Source organism: Giraffa tippelskirchi, chromosome 4 (assembly GCF_054371585.1).
Source record: "Giraffa tippelskirchi isolate mGirTip1 chromosome 4, T2T-mGirTip1v1.2.pri, whole genome shotgun sequence".
Taxonomy (NCBI): Eukaryota; Metazoa; Chordata; class Mammalia; order Artiodactyla; family Giraffidae; genus Giraffa; species Giraffa tippelskirchi.
The window spans coordinates 198,408,648-198,432,648 of record NC_137278.1 but is presented as its reverse complement, the minus strand read 5'-3'; the positions used below and the strand labels follow the sequence as shown (position 1 = coordinate 198,432,648).

Genomic DNA, 24,001 nt, shown 5'->3' with positions numbered 1-24,001 from the left:
GTGGCTCAGTGGTAAACAACCTGCCTGCTAATGCAGGAGACGTGGATTTGATCCTTGGGTCAGGAATATTCCCTGGAGAAGGGAATGGCAACCCACTCTAGTATTCTTGCCTGGGAAAGTCCCTGGACAGAGTAGCCTGGTGGGCTATAGTCCATGGGGTCGGAAAGAGTTGGACAGGACTGAGTGACTAACGCTTCCACTTTCATACGTAGAGGAAACGTTATGTGTAAGATTGTTATGCTTGCAATAATGCAGCGCCACTGTTTACAGTCTGTCTTGCACACTAGTTTTTGAACTCTTTAAAACAAGGATTCTGGTTTATTATATGTGATTCTCCCATGGTTGGCACAGTACTTGGCACACGGCGGTCTGAACATTTCAGATAAATTAACCTAAGCTATCTTAGATGTCTTTCCTTTCAGCAAATTTGTACCAAGAGATTTCAAATGCAAGCTGCTGTCCTTGTCCCCATGATAAATATAAAACATAAAATAAAATACAAATTCACCATTCCTGTCCCCAGGAAATTGACAAGATACAAACAGACACATATAAATGGCAACCCACTCCAGTGTTCTTGCCCGGAGATAAATGGCAACCCACTCCAGTGTTCTTGCCCGGAGAATCCCATGGACAGAGGAGCCTGGCGGGCTATGGTCCATAAGAACACAAAGAGTCGGAAACAACTGAATCAACTTAGCACCAGCACTAACACATGACAATTAACACTAACGCTGTTGACCAAGCGACAAAATGATCTCTATAGACAAAAGTGTTGAAATCCAGAGGAAGGAGATAGTAATGGGCTGTAGAGGCAGGAAAACTCTGATCCATGAAAAATAATAGGAACTTAAAATCTCAATTCTCAAAGCAGTATTCCTCTGAATAACTTCACAATCGTGATGCTGTCACCACTTATTAGCGTGTCCCCAAGAGCTTATTTCCTGGTGGCTCAGATGGTAAAGAAACTGCCTGCAATGTGGGAGACCCAGGTTTGATCTCTGGGTCAGGAAGATCCCCTGGAGAAGGAAATGGCAACCCACTCCAGGATTCTTGCTTGGAGAAATCTGTGGGTAGGGGAGCCTGGTGGGCTGCAGTCCATGGGGTCACAAAAAGTTGGACACGACTGAGTGACTAACGCTTCACTTTAAGAACTTATGGCTGGAGTGATTTGCAGAAGCTGTGATAACGTTTGCTTTGGTCCCTGATCTGCCCCTATTTTGTGGATTCTTAACTCCCTTGGCTCTTGCTAGAGTGAGGGGCTGAAAAGGGGGCTTCCAAGAGATGGAGTGAAGTCTCAGCGGAGGTCTGCTGACATGACAGGAGATTGATGGTGGCATAAGAACCCTCTAAGACTCGATCATCCATTTCCTCAAGTACCACTTTAGCTAGAGTCCATAAACTTAAGGGAGTTAGTTTTTCACCTTGCTGTGAGTTAATTATTCAGGGAATTGTGCTCGGAAGGAAGAAGGTGCAAATGTGACCCAGTGAAATCCAGAAGAAGCGTGGATCACTTAAGCTACTAAGTGACCATGAATAGGTCCATATTTTAGGGGGAAACATGCTAGTGGCAGGAGAATGGTTTACTCTGCAGTCAGCAGATGGAGGTGGGGCTTTTTGCTTGATGTCCTGAGCTGCTAACCTCCTTCCTAGCTCCTCGTCCTGCCTTGGCTCCGGTCTCCTTCTGCCATGAGCACATGAGGACTAATACCCAGTGTCCACATAGGCCACCAGAAGGGAGACAAGAGGAACAGTGGTGCCTCAGCCATAATTATACCTGCCACCTTCTCTTCTCCAAGGATGCCCGGCATTCTTCCCGTCCTGGGGGTGGGGACCATTACTTATACAGTCAGTCCCCTACATACAAATGAGTTGCCTTCTGAGAGCGAGTTCGCTAAGTCCAACCCATTTGTAAGTCCAGCAAAGTGAGCCTAGGCACCCAACTAACACAATCGGCTATATAGTACTGCACTGCAATAGCTTTATGATATTTTTGTACCAATAACACATAACAAACAAACAAAAAATAAATAAAACATTTCTAAGCTTACAGTACAGTGCCTTGAAAAGTACAGTAGGACAGCATAATAGCTGGCACACAGGGGCTGGCATCAAGTGACCAGGCAAGAAGAGTTACTGACTGGAGGAGGGAGAGGAGGTGGAAGATGGTGCAGCTGAAGGATGGTCAACAACAGGAGATGGAGGGCAAGCTGCCAGACCACTCACGCCTGATGTTGACGGCACAGCTTCTGGTTCCTAGCTGGATTCAATTCTATTACCCCTCTTGGAAAAATGATCCAGTGACATCTGGGAAGTAGCTCTTTTTTTCTCATCATAGATGATGCGGTAGCACTGGACTTCATTCTGAACAGCTGCTGCAACCTTCGTGCACTGTTCTACATTCAGGTCCTAAGCCCCAAAAAACTAACAGTGCCTCCTGAAATAAAGAAAGTCCCCTTGTCATCTTCCGCATCGTGTGTCTCTTCTGTTCTTCAGTTCGTTCATCTTCCTCTTGTCTACATTTGTCCTTTCTCTGGGCCTCCAGTTCCATCAGGTCTTCATTAGTAAGGCTCTCCTGTTGCATAGCAATAGTCCTGTAAGGTAAAGTACACAAAAGCACACCCAACTCTAGAAGATGCATGCACGTGACAATGGACACCAGACACGTGAACTAACTTCCGTGATTGGACTTGCGAATGCATGTTTGCATCTTTGAAAATTCTCAACTTGAAGGTTCGTGTGTAGGGGACTTGCTGTGTTTTACTTCTAATACCGGTTTGTCTTTTGCTCTCCTTCTGCAGGACTGAAATGGATGCTAAAAAGCCACGGAAAGGCAGTTTGACATCCTTCCCGATTTTGAAAGCAACAAAGAAACAAAATCTCCCCTCTGTGAAGGTAAGGACCCTTGCATTTCATTTGGGAGAAGAAAGGTTTTGTTGTGAAGTTTTGGGGACTCAGGACCCAGTGGGACTGTTGTGCCCCAAGCATCTCTGGTGACAGAGGGAGAGGAAGGGGCAGAGCCAGGTCTGGGTGGACCAGAGGGAAAACAAGCTGGATGGCCAGGGTATGGTTTCTTGAACTCGAGGACCTCAATGTCGTAATCTAACAGGTGACCTGCGTGTGAGGAGTCCTGGGTTATGTCGCTTCTGCAGCACCTTTTATTCTGCTCTGTATGTTGTTGTTTGGTCACTAAGTCGTGTCCAATTCTTTGAGACCCCATGGACTGCAACCCTGCCCTGTTTATCTGGGCTCAATACTGGCAGTGTCCTGGTTTCAATCAAATATCCAAGAACATTTTCAGAAAAGGTCTGTTTCTCTTTTTCCTAGCATGGTGATGCTGTATTTTGTCTTACTCTGCCTTGAAAACTAGCAAAATGCCACGACACTAATACTGTGATGCAGTGACGTGGTGACTGCCCTCTGTAAGGTCAACTTCTAAATCAGGTGTATTTTCTAATCTAATGCCTTTAGTATAGATTTTATCACTTACTCACAAGGTCGTATTGTCTGGGATCTTTGTTCTGGAAAATTTTGCAGCAGACTTTATCCTAGAGCCTTCAGGTTTGACTTCCTGAATCCTGCCTGCATCGCTGAGTGGGAGGGGCGAGTCCAGCAGCTACCCAAGGCCTAGTGAAAACTCTCCTCTATAGGTCACTCATTACCGCCTTCTTACTTTCAGGCCACCTCCTCCAAACAGTTTTCCAGATTTAACCCTGGCCTTCCCACTTTGGGATTATACTTCATAAAATTATACTCTAATGGAAAATCCATTGTTCTCCATCCCTACCCCTGCTATTACCATGCACAACAAAAATCATTTTGCAGTTTGTACATTTGTAAAAGATTTATGATTACCTGAGCCATCTCCTTTGATAAAACAAAAATTAATATAACATATTCGAAATAGTAAATCTACAGCAAATATGACAATGTGAGAAAGATAACATCCTGTGATAACATTCACATTTTAAAATATGTGAACAGAATGATCTTGGTTTTAATTTTACTTTGGCAAAATCATCATGAGTTTTGCGGTTTACATTTTTTGTTTTAGCTGCTTGAGTGTTTAGCTTGTTGAGTGTTTAGATAGCTCCCACGGGAATCTTAGTGGCCAGTGCTGTTATTGTATCCATTTTACAGATGGGGAAACTATGATTCAGGTTAAGTTAACTAGTCCATGGCCATAAACAAGTGAGTGGAGGATAGAATTCAAACCTATAGTCTTAACAAGACTATCCCATGCCTCTTTGATGAGTAATGGAAACTCTGTTATATGTTTCTTCACATATTTATTTAAATTAATTTTAAGGAAAGAAAATTCTGAAGTCTATCTTTTCACCTTGCTTATAGTTTCCTTTGTTGTGCAAAAACTTTTAAGTTTAATTAGGTCTCATTTGTTTATTTTTGCTTTTATTTCCAGTACTCTGGGAGGTGGGTCATAGAGTATCCTGCTGTGATTTACATTGGAGAGTGCTTTGCCTATGTTTTCCTCTAGGAGTTTTATAGTTTCTGGTCTTACATTTAGATCTTTAATCCATTTTGAGTTTATTTTTATGTATGGTGTTAGAAAGTGTTCTAGTTTCATTCTTTTACAAATGGTTGACCAGTTTTCCCTGCACCACTTGTTAAAGCGATTGTCTTTTCTCCACTGTATATTCTTGCCTCCTTTGTCGAAGATAAGGTGTCTGTAGGTGCCTGGATTTATCTCTGGGCTTTCTATTTTGTTCCATTGATCTATATTTCTGTCTTTGTGCCAGTACCATACTGTCTGGATGACTGTAGCTTTGTAGTAGAGCCTGAAGTCAGGCAGGTTGATTCCTCCAGTTCCATTCTTCTTTCTCAAGATTGGTTTGGCTATTCCAGCCTTCAGAATCGGAGAAAATAATAGCAAATGAAGCAACTGACAATGAATTAATCTCAAAAATATACAAGCAACTCCTGCAGCTCAATTCCAGAAAAATAAATGACCCAATCAAAAAATGGGCCAAAGAACTAAACAGACATTTCTCCAAAGAAGACACACAGATGGCTAACAAACACATGAAAAGATGCTCAACATCACTCATTATCAGAGAAATGCAATTCAAAACCACAATGAGGTACCATTTCATGCCAGTCAGAATGGCTGCTATCCAAGAGTCTACAAGCAATAAATGCTGGAGAGGATGTAGAGAAAAGGGAACCCTCTTACACTGTTGGTGGGAATGCAAACTAGTACAGCCACTATGGAGAACAGTGTGGAGATTCCTTGAAAAACTGGAAATAGAATGCCAAACGACCCAGAAACCCCACTGCTGGGCATATACACCGAGGAAACCAGAAGTGAAGGAGACACGTGTACCCCAATGTTCATTGCAGCACTGTTTACAATAGCCAGGAAATGGAAGCAACCTAGATGTCCATCGGCAGATGAATGGATAAGGAGCTGTGGTACATATATACAATGGAATATTACTCAGCTATTAAAAAGAATGCATTTGAGTCAGTTCTAATGAGGTGGATGAAACTGGAGCCTATTAAATAGAGTGAAGTAAGCCAGAAAGAAAAACACCGATACAGTATATTAACGCGTATATATGGAATTTAGAAAGATGGTAACAATGACCCTGTATGTGAGACAGCAAAAGAGACATAGATGTATAGAACAGTCTTTTGGACTCTGTAGGAGAGGGTGAGGGTGGGATGATTTGGGAGAATGGCATTGAAACATGTATATTATCATATGTGAAACGAATTGCCAGTCCAGGTTCAATGCATGAGACAGGGTGCTCGGGGCTGGTGCACTGAGATGACCCAGAGGGATGGGATGGGGAGGGAGGTGGGAGGGAGGGTTCAGGATGGGGAACACATGTACACCCGTGGCGGATTCATGTCAATGTATGGCAAAACCACTACAATATTGTAAAGTAATTAGACTCCAATTAAAATAAATAAATTTATATTTAAAAAAAAGAAAGAAAATTCTGCTGCAGTTACAGTCAAAATATAAAATAAAAAATCACATTCAGGATAAATTCATGTATGTTGTCATTTGTTAACTCACAAATTGACAGTATCATTTAAAAATGCTATTTAAATTTATTACTTATAAGGGTAGCCTAACAACTGACCAAACAAATGTTGAAAAGATTTACATATTTAAATAAACTAATAATAATTTATATTTATTTCATGATATTAAATATTATGTTACAATTAGCATTATAATAATTTAATATTTAAGATTTTAAAAAGTGGATCTTGATAATATTTCAGTTAAGAAATTTTTTTAAAATATGGCTTTTAAAATTGATTTCAGACAATGTGGAGGGGGAGGGACAAATCAGCAGTTTGGGGTTAATTACAGACACTTTTGTATATAAGACAGATAACCAAAAAGGACCTACTGAATAGCACAGGGAACTCTACTCAATATTCTGTGATAACCTATATGAGAAAAGAATGTATGTAAAAAGAATCTGAAAAAGAATGAATATATGTATGTGTATAAATGTAAGTTTACATATAATATATATATAACTGAATCATTTTGCTGTACACCTGAAACTAACACACTGTAAATCAACTATAATCCAATAATTTTTTTATAAAATTGATTTCAGCTGTCTATAAGAAATGGGTGATGCTCTAGATAGTAATCAGTTCAGTTTAGTCGCTCAGTTGTGTCTGACTCTTTGCGACCCCATGGACTGCAGCACGCCAGGCCTCCCTGTCCATCACCAACTCTCGGAATTTACTCAAACTCATGTCCATTGAGTCGGTGATGCCATCCAACAATCTCATCCTCTGTCATCCCCTTCTCCTCCCTCCCTCAATCTTTCCCAGCATCAGGGGCTTTTCCAGTGAGTCAGTTCTTCACGTCAGGTGGCCAAAGTATTGGAGTTTCAGCTTCAGCATCAGTCCTTCCAATGAATATTCAGGACTGATTTCCTTTACGATGGACTGATTGGATCTCCTTGCAGTCCAAGGGACTCTCAAGAGTCTTCTCCAACACTGCAGTTCAAAAGCATCAATTCTTTGGTGTTCAGCTTTCTTTATAGTCCAACTCTCTAGTAATACAACATTCTTTTAAAAATGCTTCCATTCATTTGGCTACTGTGTGGCAAAATAGTGAAGGGCCCTCTGCCACTGAGATATCTTTGCAGAGTCCTGTATCTCTGGTCTTATCCTTCCAGCTTAGCTGGCGAAGGTCACAGAACTTTCACAGTGCTTTCCAATGGCGCGGGGTTCCGGCACCCTGCCCGAAAATGCACTCGGGTTAATAGCTTATTCTGAGTGCTGGCAGACAGATCATCCCCTCGCTGGACCTCAGCTAGTAAAGTGGAGGATGTTTGGCTCTTCTGCAATTCATTTCAAAGAAAACAACCTCACAGCCACTGCTGGGACCGGAGCAGATTCAGAGCTCTGGGCTCTCAGGTGGGGCCGTCCCAGGAGACTTACCTGGGAGCGGTGTGGGCAAGGGAGCTCTGCTAACTTCAATTTCCCAGACAGTTGATTGGGTGCCACAGACTATCTCAGCACACATGCTGAGCCTTGGGAGAGCAGGCACTCATTCTGTCACTTCTCTTCTACCCTTGGGCTGCCCCTGTGGCTCAGTGGTAAAGTATCCACCTGCAATGCAGGGGCCACAGGAGATGCGAGTTCCATCCCTGGGTCAGGAGGATCCCCCTGAAGAGGGCATGGCAACCCACTCCAGTATTCTTGCCTAGAAAACCCAATGGACATAGGAACCTGGTGGGCTACAGCCCATGGGGTCACAGAGTCAGACATGACTAAGTGACTAACACTTTCGCTTTCACCATTCTTTACGAGTGAACTCATATTTATGGAGTGAACTGATTTTTTTTTTTATGGGGTGAACTTTAAATATAACCATAAGCAGCCAATCTAGAATTGATGGTTCCATGAAACTTCGGCATATCACACAATATAATATCTGTGTTTGGGTGGACTTGGGGTTCTGAAGTACAGTGCTTACCTGCTGTTTCCCATTTTCTCCTAGAGCCCCACTCTTCCTCCTGAGATCTACTTAGTAAGTACCAGTTCTTTTGTTCTGCATTCCCAGGGTGCTCTCAATTTGGGGAGAGAGGAGGACAAAGACTGAAGTTTACTTTCCACTGCTGTGACAAGGTGGAGAAGGCAATGGCATCCCACTCCAGTACTCTTGCCTGGAAAATCCCATGGACGGAGGAGCCTGGTAGGCTGCAGTCCATGGGGTTGCGAAGAGTCGGACACGACTGAGCGACTTCACTTTCACTTTTCACTCTCATGCATTGGAGAAGGAAATGGCAACCCACTCCAGTGTTCTTGCCTGGAGAAGCCCAGGAACGGGGCAGCCTGGTGGGCTGGCATCTCTGGGGTCGCACAGAGTCGGACACGACTGAAGTGACTTAGCAGCAGCAGCAGCTGTGACAAGGACAAGGGGCAAGCAGGCATGGGGGCATGTCTCTGAGTACCAGAATTAGTCAGAGCAAGTAGATAACTCCTGTTGAATGCTTCTTCAGACCATGAAAATTGGCATCCATCTGCTTGACATTGGAGGTGGAATGAGCTGATGTTAGAAATACAGCTCCCACCCCATATGTGTTTCTACCAGGGTATGTGAATGCCTCGCGTTACCAGATGACACCAATATTTTCTAAAGCATCGTCATGAGTGTACCCGGCCTCCTGCAGGATGTACACGTTTCTGCTGGTACACACCCTTTTTATTCCTTGATACAGTGTGGCTTCTTAGTTTGCAAGTTAGAAGACGTGACAATATTTTCTTCTATTTTAATTTGCATTTTGATGATTGTCATGAGATTGAACCTCTCTCTCTTCATGTGTTTATTGGCCACTGGTGTTTCTTCTTCTGTGAAGTGTCTGGCTGTGCCTGCTTTTGCTTAAATTTTTCTTTTGTGTTGTCTTTTTCTTACTGATTTGTAGAATATTTATATATAATATATAAAACATGTGAATAAAAGAAATAAAATATACATATATTTATTTAATACATAAAAACTATTTAAAGTATTTACTAATCCTTTGCCAGTTATCATCAGTTCAGTCACCCAGTCATTTACGACTGCGACCCCATGGGCTGCAGCACGCCAGGCTTCCCTGTCCATCACCAGCTCCCGGAGCTTGCTCACATTCATGTCCATCGAGTCAGTGATGCCATCCAACCATTTCATCCTCTGTTGTCCCCTTCTCCTCCTGCCTTCAATCTTTCCCAGCATCAGGGGCTTTTCCAGTGAGTCAGCTCTTCGCATCAGGTGGCCAAAGTATTGGAGTTTCAGCTTCAGCATCAGTCTTTCTAATGAATATTCGGGACTGATCTCCTTTAGGATGGACTGGTTGGATCTCCTTACAGTCCAAGGGACTCTCAAGAGTCTTCTCCAACACCACAGTTCAAAAGCATCAGTTCTTTGGCACTCAGCTTTCTTTATAGTCCAACCCTCACATCCATACATGACCACTGGAAAAACGATAGCTTTGACTAGATGGACCTTTGTTGGCAAAGTAATATCTCTGCTTTTTAATATGCTGTCTAGGTTGGTCATAGTTTTTCTTCCAAGGAGCAAGCGTCTTTTAATTTCATGGCTGCACTCACCATCTGCAGTGATTTTGGAGCCCCCCAAAATAAAGTCTGTTACTGTTTCCATTGTTTCCCCATCTATTTGCCATGAAGTGATGGGACTGGATGCCATGATCTTAGTTTTCTGAATGCTGAGTTTTAAGCCAACTTTTTCACTCTCCTCTTTCACTTTCATCAAGAGGCTCTTCAGTTCTTCGCTTTCTGCCATAAGAGTGGTGGTGTCATCTGCATATCTGAGGTTATTGATATTTCTCCCAGCAATCTTGATTCCAGCTTGTGCTTCATCCAGCCTGGCATTTCAGATGATGTACTCTGCATAGAAGTTAAATAAGCAGGGTGACAATATACAGCCTTAACGTACTCCTTTTCCTATTTGGAACCAGTCTGTTGTTGCATGTCCAGTTCTAACTGTTGCTTCTTGACTTGCAAACAGATTTCTCAGGAGGCAGGTAAGGTAGTCTGGTATTCCCATCTTTTGAAGAATTTTCCACAACTCTTTGTGATCCACACAGTCAAAGGCTTTGGCATAGTCAATAAAGCAGAAGTAGATGTTTTTCTGGAACTCTCTTGCTTTTTCGATGAGCCAACAGATGTTGGCAATTTGATCTCTGGTACCTCTGCCTCTTCTAAATCCAGCTTGAACGTATGGAAGTTCGCGCACTGTTGAAGTCTGGCTTGGAGAATTTTGAGCATTACTTTGCTAGTGTGTGAGATGAGTGCAATTGTGCGGTAGTTTGAACAGTTATACGTGCAGCCGATACCTGTAATAGGAAATGGCAACCAACTCCAGTATTCTTGCCTGGAGAACTCCATGGCCAGAGGAGCCTGGTGGGCTACAGTCCCTGGGGTTGTAAGGAGTCAGACAGGACTGAGCGACTCAGCACAGCACATGGGTACTCAGAAAACATTGTTTGCCTTCACCTAGCATAATGCCCTCTAAATCCATTCATGTTGCTGCAAGTGGCAAAATTTTATTCTTTTTAAATGGCTGGGTCGTATTCCACTGCATATATTTGCCACTTCTTCTTAATCCAGTCATCTCTTGATAGGCACTTTGGTTGTTTCCATGTCTTGGCTATTGTGAGTAATGTTGCTGTGAACACTGGGGTGCATGTATTTTTTTGAATTAGTGTTTTTGGTTTTTTGGATATATACCCAGGAGTGGAATTGCTGGGTCATATGTTAATTCTGTTTTTAGCTTTTTTGAGAAGCCTCCCAACTGTTTTCCACATTGGCTGCACCAATTTACCAATAGTGGTATTTTTAAATTATAAAAGCAGCCTGTGTTCATATAAAACATTTGGGAAATAAGGGAATCTCAAAGTTGAGTTTTGGCTATTGAGCAGGCCTCCTAGAGCTTTGATGACATAAAAGGAGGTCCTGAAAACTGCCTGATGGCCTTCTCCAAGGCCCCACCTTTTTATCTTCCACCCCCTCCTTCCCCAGAGGCTTTCTCCAGCCACTTGCCAGGGCTCAGATCTCAGACAACACAGGAATCCTCTCCAATGCCATGTACCCTTTGAATAAAATCTTTTTTACACTGAATCCTAATCTGGATTCAGAGCTCGGGACTATTAAAGAGACCCTGTTATAGAGATCAGTGAGGGGCCACAGAATAATGCATTAAGCTCATAGTCTGAAAGGAAAGTTTCTGTTTGTCCTGGTGGATGCAGGTGATCACACGCTCTCCTTCCCGCCTCCTGGGGATGCTGCGGTACAATGAGGGTTGTCATGGGCGATGGGTGCCTCTTGAGGAAACTGCCAGAGACAAACAAGCAGGAGGTTCATACACTTGTGCAGCCTGCCGGTCCTGTGAGTGGGTGCAGGTGTGCAGAGATGCCAGCGGTCCTCAGGATGGTCAGGCCTGGAGCAGCTGGAACCTGGGGTGGATGGCATCTGTGACTTGCCTCCTCTCTTTACCTGGCTTGTCTTGCAAATATCATTTTTTATGTGTGGTGTACTGTGACAGAGATTGAGAAGCCCTGTTCTGTACAGTGGTTCTGAGTCTTGGTTCCACAGAAAGATGAAGGATTCCTTCAAGACACACTCCCAGCGGTCACTTGAATGAATCTTATAGACAGATTGGAACTGTGGAGGTTACACCTACCCACCCACCTCCAAGTCCGTGCAAATTTCTCACAAATGCTCCCCAGGTGGACTCTGTCCTTCCAGTGATGAGGCGCTCACTAGCTCATGAGCTCTAGACTTTAGAAAATCCTGTCTTTTATTGTCCCAGAAACTACTTCCCTCTATATTCCACACATTTTGACCTGACTCTGTCCTGTGGATCACATGTAACAAGCTGTTATTGTATCTTAAGTAACAGTCCTTCTGATATTGTTCCTCCCCTCAGAGATTTTGGGTGTTTTATTAATAGTCTTTTTAAAGAGCAGTTTTACATTTTCTGAAAAATTAAGCGGACAGTACAGAGTTCCCCTATGCCACTCCATACCCCATGTCTGGTTTCCCCTATTATTTTCTTATATTCCTATAGTACATAGTCACAACAGGGAGCCAATGTTGATACATTATTAACAAAACTCCATACTTGGGGCAGATTTGCTTGTTTTTTTACCTAACGTCCTTGGTCTGTTGCAGGATCCCACCCAGGATATCACATTACATTTAGTTCTTTCCTTAAGATAATGATCAAGTGTCTTAACTTGGCTATTCAGTGCCTTCCACAGTCCACAGTCCACCCTCTGCTTCAGCTTAACCAGTGTGAGCCGTGAAGACCCTCAGCGCATGCCCAGATACTGTTTTTTCACCCAATGAGCGTGTTCCATACCCTCCCTTCCAACAAAGGCTCAGGTCAAGCCGCACCGCTTCCAAGAGCCACCCCTGGATGGACGTCTTCCTGGATGGACTGCATTCACAGTGGTCACTTTCTGCTTTGTTGTCACTCACTGCCCATGCTTTTTGTTTGGTATTCAGTTTTGGTTGTGTTTTGTAATGTACTTTAAAAAATAATTTTATTTATTTGTTTTTGTCTGCACTGGGTATTCATTGCTGCATGGGCTTTTCTCTAGTTGCGGTGGGTGGGCTTCTCATTGCAGTGGCTTCTCTTGTTGCAGAGCACAGGCTCTAGGGCACTCAGGCTTCAGCAGCTTCAGTTTCCAGGCTTTAGAGCACAGGCTCAATAGTTGTGGTGCTTGAGGTTAGTTGCTCTGAGGCATGTGGGATCTTCTTGGATCAGGGATCTCCTGGGATGACAAGCAGATTCTTTACCACTGAGCCACCAGGGAAGCCCTTGTAATGTTCTTTTAATTTGTCCAGTCTTCTCCCCAGCTCATCCTCAAAGCCAACTTGTCACCATTGTTGATGGCTAATCCCCACATGGTTATTTGGTGAGAAGTTGTGACTCAGATTTGCAACTGCAGTTTTTGCTCAGATAGCATCATTGTCCATCCAGTAGACAACCAAATCCTGCATCTGGTACACATTAGCCCATTAAATTAGCTTTTTAATGGCCATGGCCCATGCTTTATGTAGCCCCCTCTCCTTTAGACCATGTCCCTCTTCTAGGAAATCGAGATGGACTGTTCTAAATAGTCCCATCAGGGACTTCCCTGGTGGTCCAGTGGTTGAACTCCGAACTCCCAATGCAGGATGCATGGATTCCATCCGTGGTCAGGGAACCAAGATCCTGAATGCCACACAGTGTGGCAAAAAGATAATAATAATAAATTAAATTGGGGACTTCTCTGGTGGTCCAGTGGTTAAGACTCTGCACTTCCAATGCAGCAGGCAGAGGTTTAATCTCCGGATGAGGAACTAAGATCCCACATGCCGTGCAGTGTGGCCAAAATTTTTTTTTTAAAGTAGTCCCCATCATGACAAGTCTGTGCAGGGCTTAGCTGTGCTGAGTGATATTCAGTTGAAGTATTGTACCCAGTTTCTATTTCATTGTGGCCCAGATACCAAGTTTTATGGATGTGGGTCTGGCACAGGCTGTGTCTCAGTTTTGGACAATTGTCATTCCCTAAGAAAGAGCTAGAAACAGAACCTGTGGGCTCAAAGAGCAGAACCTAGATTCAAGCTGTAATGTGTCTTTGCTAAACTTGAGTCATTTTGGTGCCACTGTCATGCTTTTTGCCATATCTACATAGTCCTCACACTCTCTTTTTCACTTATATTTTAGTTCCATTCTATATAATAACAGCCACCAAATTACAGGTTTAATGTGCTAGTTATAGTTTTTTAAATGAATATTAAAGTAAATGCATAAGCTTTAGGTAACTGTGATCTGTTATGTTGGGCTTCCCTGGTGGCTCGGTGGTAAAAGAATCTGCTTGCCAATGCAGAAGACGTGAGTTGAATCCCTGAGTCAGGAAGATCCCCTGGAGAAGGAAATGGCAATCCACTCCAGTATTCTTGCCTGGGAAATCCCATAGACAGTGGAGCCTAGTGGGCTACAGGGTCGCAGGGTCAGACACGACTTAGTAACTAAAAAAACAAAAATCTGTTAGGTCACACACCTGCACTGTGAGCTTACTGCCCTTTAGTGGGTCACAGCTCTGCTATTTGGTCTTTCCCACCTCACCTCTTTCTAGAGGTGAAGTACACTCTGATCAGGTCATTGGTGTCCATACTGGGCTCCTATATTCTGGTAGGTTCTGCTAAGGTACCTTCAGAGCCACTCTGAGGGGAAAAGAGGTTCTGGGCAAGATTATAGACATTTTCTTCTCTTTAGAAAGAGCAGCTCTGCTTTTATGTCCTCCCATGTCCAAGGCACCTGGTTAAAAGATTTTATTTGAAGAAAGGGTTCTGTGAAATTTTTTTACCTGTGAAAACTCTTGGGCAAGTCAATTCAGGATAAGCACTGGTAGAAAGATCATTTGTTTGGGTATTTGTTCATTCATTCATTCATTCTGTTCTTTGAGCTCTCTCAGCTCTTCCTCGCTTGGGGGTCAGGAGAGCTGGCTTTGTGTGAATCCCACTTATTGTAATGAAGCAAAATAAGCATTGGGCACTGATGATGACACCAAGTCACATGTTATTCCAATTCTTTCTCACTGGGTCCAGGTTGAGAGTAAGCCTTTGCTTCAAATCCAGAAACCACCTTCCAAGGTCAAGAACTTCAGGATGACCCAGTTCTTGAATAAGGTAGGAAGTGATGCTTTAGGTCTTTTCCCTAGCAGAGGATGAGGGAAGATGGGTGGCGGGGGATGACTTTTAACAGGCATTTTTGGATCAACTCAGCATAACGTGATGAACATGCTCTACCTGCATCACTACACCCCGTCTCTGCCCAATTTTAAATGTTGCTTCACTGATAGACTGCATGTGTTCGTGCTCAGTCACCTCAGTCGTGTCTGACTCTTTTCGACCCCATGGACTGTATAGCCCACCAGGTCCTCTGTCCATGGGATTCCCCAGGCAGGAAGACTGGAGTGTGTTACCATGCCCTCCTCCAGGGGATCTTCCCAACCTAAGGATGGAACCTGCGTCTCTTATGTCTCCTCTGTTGGCAGGCAGGTTCTTGACCACTAACGCCACCTGGGAAGCTCCAGTATCAGACTACCTCTCTCCTAATCAATCAGTCAATGCGGGGGAGAGCAGGGATCCAGGTGGACAGGTCAAGTCAGTAGTGTAGAGGAGCTGGAGGACTTCCTTGGTGGTCCAGTGGCTAAGACTCTGATCTTCCAATACAGGAAACCCAGGTTGGATCCCTGGTCGGGAAACTAAGATCCCACATGCTGCCTGGCATGGCCATAAGAATATATATTTGTTAGAGGAGTTGGGCTCTTGTACTGCCTGGAGGAAGGTTTGCATTGTACAGTAGGAAGAACTTACCCTGGTCAGGGTGGTGAGATGTTGGCATGATAATAATAATGGCTGATGCATCTGGAATATTCTACATAGATTGTCTGGCTTATCTCACAAAAGCCTTGTGAGGTAAGTCCCAGTTTTATCCCCATGGCAGTGCTGAGATAGTTGAAGCTTACAGAAGGGGTCAGTGTGACTGTCCAGGGTCTGCAGCTAGAAGGGGTAGGAGCAGGGATTTTAACCCAGAGCCGATCTGTGGGAGAGACCACTCCACTTTTCTCTCCAAGAACTTCAAAGACAGATTTCGCCCTGGATTTGACTCATCCTTGCTCTGGGGAGGGTGCTTGGAACACTGGCTCCCCCAAGGTGTCTGTAACTTACCAGCTTCTCCTGTAGAACACTAACACCAGCTTCACGTCGCTGCCTTTGATGGACACCAAGGGGAGGAAGACCATGGTGAACTTCCCACACATCAGCAGTAAACTCCCACTAAAGCAGCCCTTGCTGTATCGGGTGAGTCGGGAGCAGTGGGTGTGGCCTGGGGTAGGCAGGTGAAAAGACCTTTCTGCTTTCAGTCCAAGTTCAGAGAGGTCTAGGATGGAGGGAAAAGACCATCTTGAGCTGAAGAGTCGGGTTCTGGTCCTGTTCACCTTCTTTACAATGAATGTGCTCAGTCATGTCCGACCCTTTGCGACCCCATGGACTGTACTCCGCCAGGCTCCTCTGTTCATGGGATTCTTCAGGCAGGAATACTTAAATGGGTTGCTATGCCCTCCTCTAGGAGATCTTCCTGGCCCAGGGATCGAACCCTCATCTCTTGAGTCTCCTGCATTGCAGTCAGATTCTTTACCACTCCGCCACCTGGGAAACTCCCATACTACACTTGATCTTAGCCAAAAGGCTGAGTAGCGATGAATGTAATGTTTATAATGAATGTAAACTTAAACAGTAAGCCGTTGACTTTCTGTATTAAACAGACTCATGGTAGGACTGTCATGAGGATTCACTGAAAAGTGAAGTGTCGAGTGTATTAATGGTAGAAGCATGTATAAATGTTGGTTTTCCTTCCGTGTCCCCTAATTGTTTTGTGTAAGGAACAAATGAGATCACGTGAGAAAGTGCCGAGTTAAAGAGCTATTATATGCACCGATGTTCAAGTGTTTGTGCCCTTGGGCAGGTCACTCTATCTAGTTAGGCACTGGCCTTCTCCAGGTCAGTAGGAAAGAACCATTCCCATCCTTCCTGCAGGAAGATGTCCCTGGGGTTGTCCACTGCAAACTGTAATGTACAAGGGTTTCATGGAGAATATGGAGAGTCAGATGGATCCATCCTTTGAGAGAAAGAGTGTGAAAACCTACTGTCTTTTCTTTATAATTCATTTATTTTTTAGTTGCACTGGGTCTCGATGCTGTGCAAGGGTTTTTTTCAGTTGTGGCAAGAGGGGGCTACTCTTCCTTGTGGTGCTCCGTCAGTGGCTTCTTTTGTTGCGGGGCACAGGCTCTGACTGCACTGGCTTCAGTAATTGTAGCTCCAGGGCTATAGAGCACGGGCTCTGTGGCATGTGGGATCTTCCCAGACTAGGGATCGAATGCTTATCCCCTGCGCTGGCAGGCAGATTCTTAACCACTGGACCGCCAGGCAAGTCCCCCTACTGTCTTGCAATCACCATTTTCTTCCTGGAGAGGAAGCAGAATCTGGCTGGCTAGGGCTATTCTTGGTCAGACCCATGGGTTAGGACACCCACAAATGGCCCAGAGAGGCCTTGATTATGAATGTCTTTCCCTGAACAGGAGAATCAAGCTCCCCGTCAGAAGTCTTCTGAGCTCAAGGCTTCTCAGACGGTCTTCCCTTTGAACGTGAAAACCCAAGACCCCAAACCAGAGGAGAAGCCGCCAAAGAAGCATAAACACAAGGTGCCTCTGACAGCGGCAGGTGTGGCTTTGGAGCAGCGGCGGGGTGGGCCAGGGGTGGTTTTTAGGTCCATCAGGGCCTCATCACTTACTGTGATGGTACTGGGTTGGCCAAAGAGTTTGCTCGGGCTTTCCTCTACAAGGTTATGGAAAAACACCAACTTTCTTGCCAACTGAATATGTCAGGGCAGTCTGAGCGAGGGTTGGGAAAGAATTTCCAGACACAGAGCATTTCAGAAGGGAGTGAGTTTATTAAGAACAAAGAGCAGAGGTAACGTGGGCACTTCACATGTAGGCCCGGTCTCCCATACATCTTCATTTCCTCCCGAAGTTCCTTCTCCGACTCTTCAGCAGTTTGTCAAAGAATGTGATGTCCCCTCACCTCATCCCTCATCCTGGTTCACCTGCTCTTAACACTGTTTCTCTCTCTCTCTTTTTTAATATGACACAATTTAATGCCACCAAATTGCTTTGTTTTAATATGAAATATTCATATTTTTTTCTTCCAAACATTCTGTAATTACACATTTGATTTTGTGTTGATCCACGATTTAGGAGAGAGAGTTTGTTTCCAAGTGGCTGTAGTTTTGTATTGCTTTGTATCATTGTAGTTGATACTTCGGCTGTTGTTGGTTTTACCTAATATCTGCTTTGGGATCAGTTGGCGTATGGAATCTGAATTCTGTGACCAGGGATTGAACCCCATCCCCCCTGCAGTGAAAGCATGCCAGGGAAGTCCCTCACCATCTCTCTTAATGCTTGAATCCCACCCCACCTGCCCCAGACCAGACACCAGCCCCCTGACGCAGTGTGGCCAGTATAGCAGACAAGACACAACACACATTCCTTCCCAGACTGAGACCTGCTGGCTCTGTGCAGATTTGAGCAGGAAGACCTTCTGGACTTGAAAGTCGAATTTATGCCACCTGCCTGCTTCCTAGAGGGCATTGTAGTTTGCGAACTCTCTCAGGATAGACTTGGTGTAGCCCAATGCCAGATGAACTTGAGTGATTTCTGCCTTAACTACACACTTCTGTTGACACTATGCTGACTCCTGGAATCTTCTACCCAAGCTGCTGCACCCATAGCTCTTTGGGGACTAAATCTTCCCTCCGTTTCCCTATTTGTTTAAGTCTTTATTGAATTTGTTACAATATTGACTCTGTTTTATGTTCTGGGGGTTTTTGGCTATGAGGCATGTGGGATCTTAGTTCCCTGATCAGGGATAGAACCTGCACCCCCAGCGTTGGAAGGCGAAGTCTTAACTGCTGGACCACCAGGGAAATCCCCCTCCCTACCCTTCTGGTGTGTTTTCCTCCTGGTGGGTTGAAACCAGTACCACACTTTGACACATCCATCCTTGTTCCACTTGGATCCTGTGAGTTCCAGGATGTACGGTCCTTAGTGAGGTCTTAGCCACCTTGTTGAGGAAAGAGCCACCTGGCTTATGAATAGGAAAGGATGCTCTGGTCTATACCACACATCCTCACATCACTGCATCTTAACTAACATCTGCAGTGTTTTTCACACAGAGGCCCTAAAGTTTTTTAAGAAGCAGCTGTCTTCTTACGAGCAAAGCGAGATCCTGGGCTACACAGAGCTGTGGTTCCTGGGTCTGGAAGCCGAGAAGCTCCACATGACTCCGGAAAAATTCAGCAAGACAAGTTTCGATGATGAACATGGCTCCTACATGAAGGTGATGGGGCAGGGGGTTGTGGAAACTGGCTTTGGGGCTTGGGACTCAGGGACAAGAGATAGTCTGGAAAGGAAAAGAGAGTTGGGTATATTATAGCATTTGATGCCGATGTATCTGGAACCTCTGGGCATCCTGAAGGATTCTATTTGGTGCTAAATCAAAGAAATACCAGGTATAAAATTGGGGAAAAAACATGCAGTTAGTATACAAAGCGCTCTGCTCACAGAATATTGATTTTCAAGAGTATTAGAGGTGACAGGTTTGCATCCTGGAAGAACCTTCCCTCTCCCAGGTTCCTTTCCAGCACCACCTGGACCCATTGGGAAGGCCAGACTATGGACTAAGATGCCATCTTTCCAAGAGTCCCTTTTTTGTTGTTGTTTTGTTTCTTCCATACAAGTCCATACAGTACTTTTTTCTATTTTGTAATAGAGATCATTTCCTGCAAACAGACAGAAACCATTTTCCCACTGTCCCCTCATGCATAGTGCTCCCTTCAGTTTCCCAAAGGTGGATCCACAGACTCCTCCTCCCTGTCTTCTGTGCTCTGGGTTGATGCCTCTTCCCCAGCCTGCAGGAACCTCTGGGCGTTGCAAGGTGTTCCTCTCTACCTTGAGGATGTCCAGATGGGTGATGCTTAGTCCACTAGCCCCGCGGGCTGCTGGGAAATTCCTCCTCCAGACACTTCTTCTTAGATTAGGAGACAATTTATCTCTGATGACTTTATAAAAGAAGTGGGTTTTCTTAATCAAATTCAGGGCTGTGTTTCCCAAGCTTTCTGGTGTGCACAGATGACCAGGGAGTCTCATTACCAATGAAGGTTCTTAGCCAGAAGGTCTGGGGTGGGGCCTGAGACTTCACCTTTTTTAAAAGCTTCTGAGGGATGCCCATGTGTCTGGTCCTTGGACCAGACCTTGAGAAGCAAGGATTTAGAGTTTTTGGCACACATCTTCTGTCTAGAGCAGGAGTCCACAACCTCCAGGATCTAATTAATGCCTGATGATCTGAGGTGGAGCTGATGTAATAATAATAGAAGTAAAGTGCACAATAAATGTAACACGCTTGAATCATCCCCAAACCGTCTCCCCCCTGCCTCGGTCTGTGAAAAACTGTCTTCCATGAAACCGATCCCTGGTGCCAGAAAGGTTGGGGACTACTTGTATAGAGCTCTGGTTCTCAACATTTTTAGGTCAAGGATCCCCTTGGAAATCTGATAAAAGTTATAAAATCATCCCAGAAGAGACTGCACATACACAAAATTTCAAGGGTGGGGGATTATTCATGGGTCATTGGTTAAGAACCTCTGCTCTAAACCTTACCTCCAGTTCAGCCAGAGGCTGTCAACTTCTCCTTCCTCTCATCTCCCTCCCACCAGGGTCTAGAGTCTCTGGGAAGTTCCCCAGGGATGGTAATTCACTGCAACCCAGTTCCTCCATCTCAAATCTTAGAGCACCATGGAGCAGAGGAAGGATGTGTGCTTTCTGTATGCTCAGAATCTCCATCCTCTTTGCGTTTCAGCAAATGCACAGTATGCAGTGCACATAGCTACATCCCCAACACAGCTGTACTTCCACATTTATTTTGTCAGCAAGTGTTCATGGAACACCTATTTACTGGAGCCGATCGTATGCCTGGGCACCTGGTGGCCTCCTGAAATACAGAGGGAGCTATCAGAAGTGAATAGGACCCGGCCCTTGGCCTCAAGTCGACACAATCAATGTGAATGATGACATGCGAGTGAATAGTTATGACACCACCACACTGATGATATGTACTAAAAATGCACAACGCCAAGTGATCTGGAAACCATGGTTTCCTCCCTCACCCCTACTTGACTTCTGCAGGTCCTGCACGACCACATCGCCTACCGCTATGAGGTTCTGGAGATGATTGGAAAAGGGTCCTTTGGACAGGTGGCCAAGTGCTTGGATCATAAAAACAATGAATTGGTGGCCTTGAAAATCATCAGGAACAAGAAGAGGTGTGGCTTGGCGGAAGACGTTGGCTGTGGAGGAAGGGCCACATGACTAGCCCCCTTTTTTTTTTAATTTATTTTTAATTAATTGTTGTGTAGGTTTCTGCGATACAGCAATGTGAATCGCCCATAAGTGTACATATATCCCCTCCCTCTTGAACCTCTCTCCCACTCCCCACCCCGTCACACCCCTCTAGGTTGTCACAGAGCACCAGGTTGAGCTCCTTCTGTTATACAGCAACTTCCCACTAGCTATCTGTTTTACATATGGTAATGTATGTTTCAATGCTACTGTCTCAATTCATCTCTCCCTCTCCTTCCCCCACTGTATCCACAAGTCTGTTCTCTACATCTGTGTCTCTATCGCTGCCCTGCAAATAGGTTCATCAGTATAATTTTTCTAGATTGCATATATATGTGTTAATATGCGATACTTGTTTTTCTCTTTCTGGCTTATTTCACTCTGTGTGACATTGGCCCCTCCTTGATGCCAACCCTTCCTGTCTCTGCTTCTTACTCTGCTTTTCCTTTTCTTTCCCTCTCTACCTGTTTGACTCCATGATGACACAGAGAGGAGGCAAGAGTATAGAGTGTTTAGCACCTCCTGTCTTGTGGGGGTGATGGGGAGGACAGAGAAGGGTGTCACCTGCTGTAGCTGATGTGACACCATGTCTTCTGGCCCCACCCCCACCCTCCCCACCGCTCCCCAACCTCTCCAGATTTCACCACCAGGCCCTGGTGGAGCTGAAGATCCTGGAAGCTCTCAGGCGGAAGGACAAAGACAATACCTACAACGTGGTGCACATGAAGGACTTCTTCTACTTCCGCAATCATCTCTGCATCACCTTTGAACTCCTGGGGTCAGCTGCTTCCTCTCTTTAATTCACTGTGTGTTGATAAGTTGTGTAAATGACGAAAGAGAGCCTTGGAGGTCAGAGCACTAGATTTGTCTGTATGTGAATATTTAATGGGGGGCTTCCCCGGTGGCTTAGCAGTAAAGAATCATTCTGCAATGCAGAAGATGCAGGCGATGCAAGTTTGATCCCTGGGTGGGGAAGATTCCCTGCAGAAGGGCATGGCGGCAACCCACTCTAGTATTCTTGCATGGAGAATCCCATGGACAGAGGGGCCTGGTGGGCTACATATGGTCCATGGGGTTGCAAAGAGTCTGACACCACTTAGTGACTAAGCAACCATGAACTGGCAGCCCACACATAAGCTTTTCTGATTAAAATGCTTTATATTAGTTTTCAACATTTTAAGTCAACATATTTCACTTAATATACTGCTGCTGCTGCTAAGTCGCTTCAGTCGTGTCTGACTCTGTGCAACCCCATAGACGGCAGCCCACCAGGCTCCGCCGTCCCTGGGATTCTCCAGGGAAGAATACTGGAGTGGGTTGCCATTTCCTTCTCCAGTGCATGAAAGGGAAAAGTGAAAGTGAAGTCGCTCAGTCGTGTCTGACTCTTAGTGACCCCATGGACTGCAGCCTACCAGGCTCCTCCATCCATGGGATTTTCCAGGCAAGAGTACTGGAGTGGGGTGCCATTGCCTTCTCCGATCACTTAATATAGCAGGATTCTATAGGATTCAATATATATTCTATATATATAAGATTCTCTCTCTCTCTCTCTCTATATATATATATATACAGGGCTATAAGATTCCTGTATGTATATGTATATATATATATATATACACACACTCAAGATTATATATATATATGTATATACATATATACAAGAAATCTTATATATATATATATATATATATATATATGATTCCTTATATATAGGGATTTTATATTTATTTTATCTGGCAAGAGCCAGCCCTCAGTCCTTCCTGAAAGGTGAGAGGTGGGACCAGGCAGGCAGGCTCACTTAGATGGGGTAGGGCTCCTCCACCTCCTTCAGGCCCCGTCTGCCCCCTCCCTTGTCCCCTTATCTATCAGGAAGCTGCTGTTTCCAGGCAGATTTATTCTGCGTGGGCAGGGTTGGTCACTTGGTTGTGTAACTGGAGGTCTCCCTGGATCTCTTAACACACACGCGTGTAGCAAAGTGATTAAAGGACCTTGCCGTGTAAGAAACAAACATTTGAGAGGCCAGCACGTTTGAATGTCACCCTGAATCCACTGTTAGTCAACGGAAAAGTCAAGTTTATAGGACACAAAAGCCCCACCTCCTAGTTTGAGTCTTGCCACTGCCATAGGGCAACCAGCTGATAAGGAATTGATATTGCAGGTTCAGACTCGCCATCATATACCTTCTACGCCACTTCACGTCACTTTCTCTCTCTCTGTCCCAGCATCAACTTGTACGAGTTGATGAAGAACAACAGTTTCCAAGGCTTCAGTCTCTCCATCGTTCGGCGCTTTACCCTCTCTGTCCTGAAGTGTTTGCAGATGCTCTACATGGAGAAGATCATTCACTGTGACCTCAAGCCTGTGAGTACAGCCTCTGTCCTGTCGGGGAGCTGGTTTCCACCCTCAGAAAGGGTTTGCCCGGTACCCAGCCCCAGTGGTAACTGGGCAGGGCTCCAGGGTGGAGGCCAAGTGTTTGCAGGTTGTGTAAATGTGAGCTGTAGCAAGGACAAGACAGGGGTACTGGGACATAGAAGAGAGATGTGGTGTCATCAAGGCAGATGGGACCAGGACGACTGAGCCCTGGGCGGGGTACTCGGAGATGTGTGTCAAGCAGGGAGGCGGATGTCCTAAATCCACCCTGTCTTCTGAGTTGGTCCTGTGTGTGCTCAGTCATGTCTGACTCTTTGCAATCCCATGGACTATAGCCCACCAGGCTCCCCCGTCCCTGGGATTCTCCAGGCAAGAATACTGCAGTGGGTTGCTATTTCCTTCTCCAGAGGATCTCTTCCACCCAGGGATCAAACCCACATCTCCTGGGTCTCCTGCACTGGCAGGTGGATTCTTTACCACTAGCGCCACCTGGGAAGCCCACTCTGAGTTGGTCCTAGGATACAGGAAATCTCCAAAGACTTCCTTTACTCCATATTAATCCTCCCCACCCGCCACAAGTCCGGCTCCTATTCTATATTAGCTCTGTCACTGCACTGATC

General features: G+C 44.9%; 1 protein-coding gene across 46 annotated transcripts in view; it reads left to right on the top strand.

Moving 5' to 3' along the window:
* The window catches only part of DYRK4 (dual specificity tyrosine phosphorylation regulated kinase 4), a 45,881-nt gene that overhangs the window by 5,259 nt on the left and 16,621 nt on the right, over positions 1 to 24,001 (top strand). For 9 of the 46 annotated variants that reach the window (XM_081593876.1, XM_081593834.1, XM_081593832.1 and 6 more), the window contains exons 2-9: positions 2,802 to 2,895; positions 14,605 to 14,685; positions 15,745 to 15,861; positions 17,139 to 17,280; positions 18,791 to 18,954; positions 20,799 to 20,935; positions 21,649 to 21,789; positions 23,234 to 23,372. Coding sequence is in view for 45 of the 46 variants with exons in the window: in XM_081593834.1 (XP_081449960.1) it covers positions 2,802 to 2,895; positions 14,605 to 14,685; positions 15,745 to 15,861; positions 17,139 to 17,280; positions 18,791 to 18,954; positions 20,799 to 20,935; positions 21,649 to 21,789; positions 23,234 to 23,372 (1,015 nt within the window). In the remaining variant the exon portion in view is untranslated. Of the gene's footprint in view, positions 1 to 2,801; positions 2,896 to 8,002; positions 8,033 to 8,065; positions 8,198 to 8,596; positions 8,695 to 14,088; positions 14,189 to 14,604; positions 14,686 to 15,732; positions 15,862 to 17,138; positions 17,281 to 18,790; positions 18,955 to 20,798; positions 20,936 to 21,648; positions 21,790 to 23,233; positions 23,373 to 24,001 lie in introns of those variants that run through there. The other 37 variants (XM_081593828.1, XM_081593827.1, XM_081593826.1 and 34 more) reach the window with 15 other exon arrangements.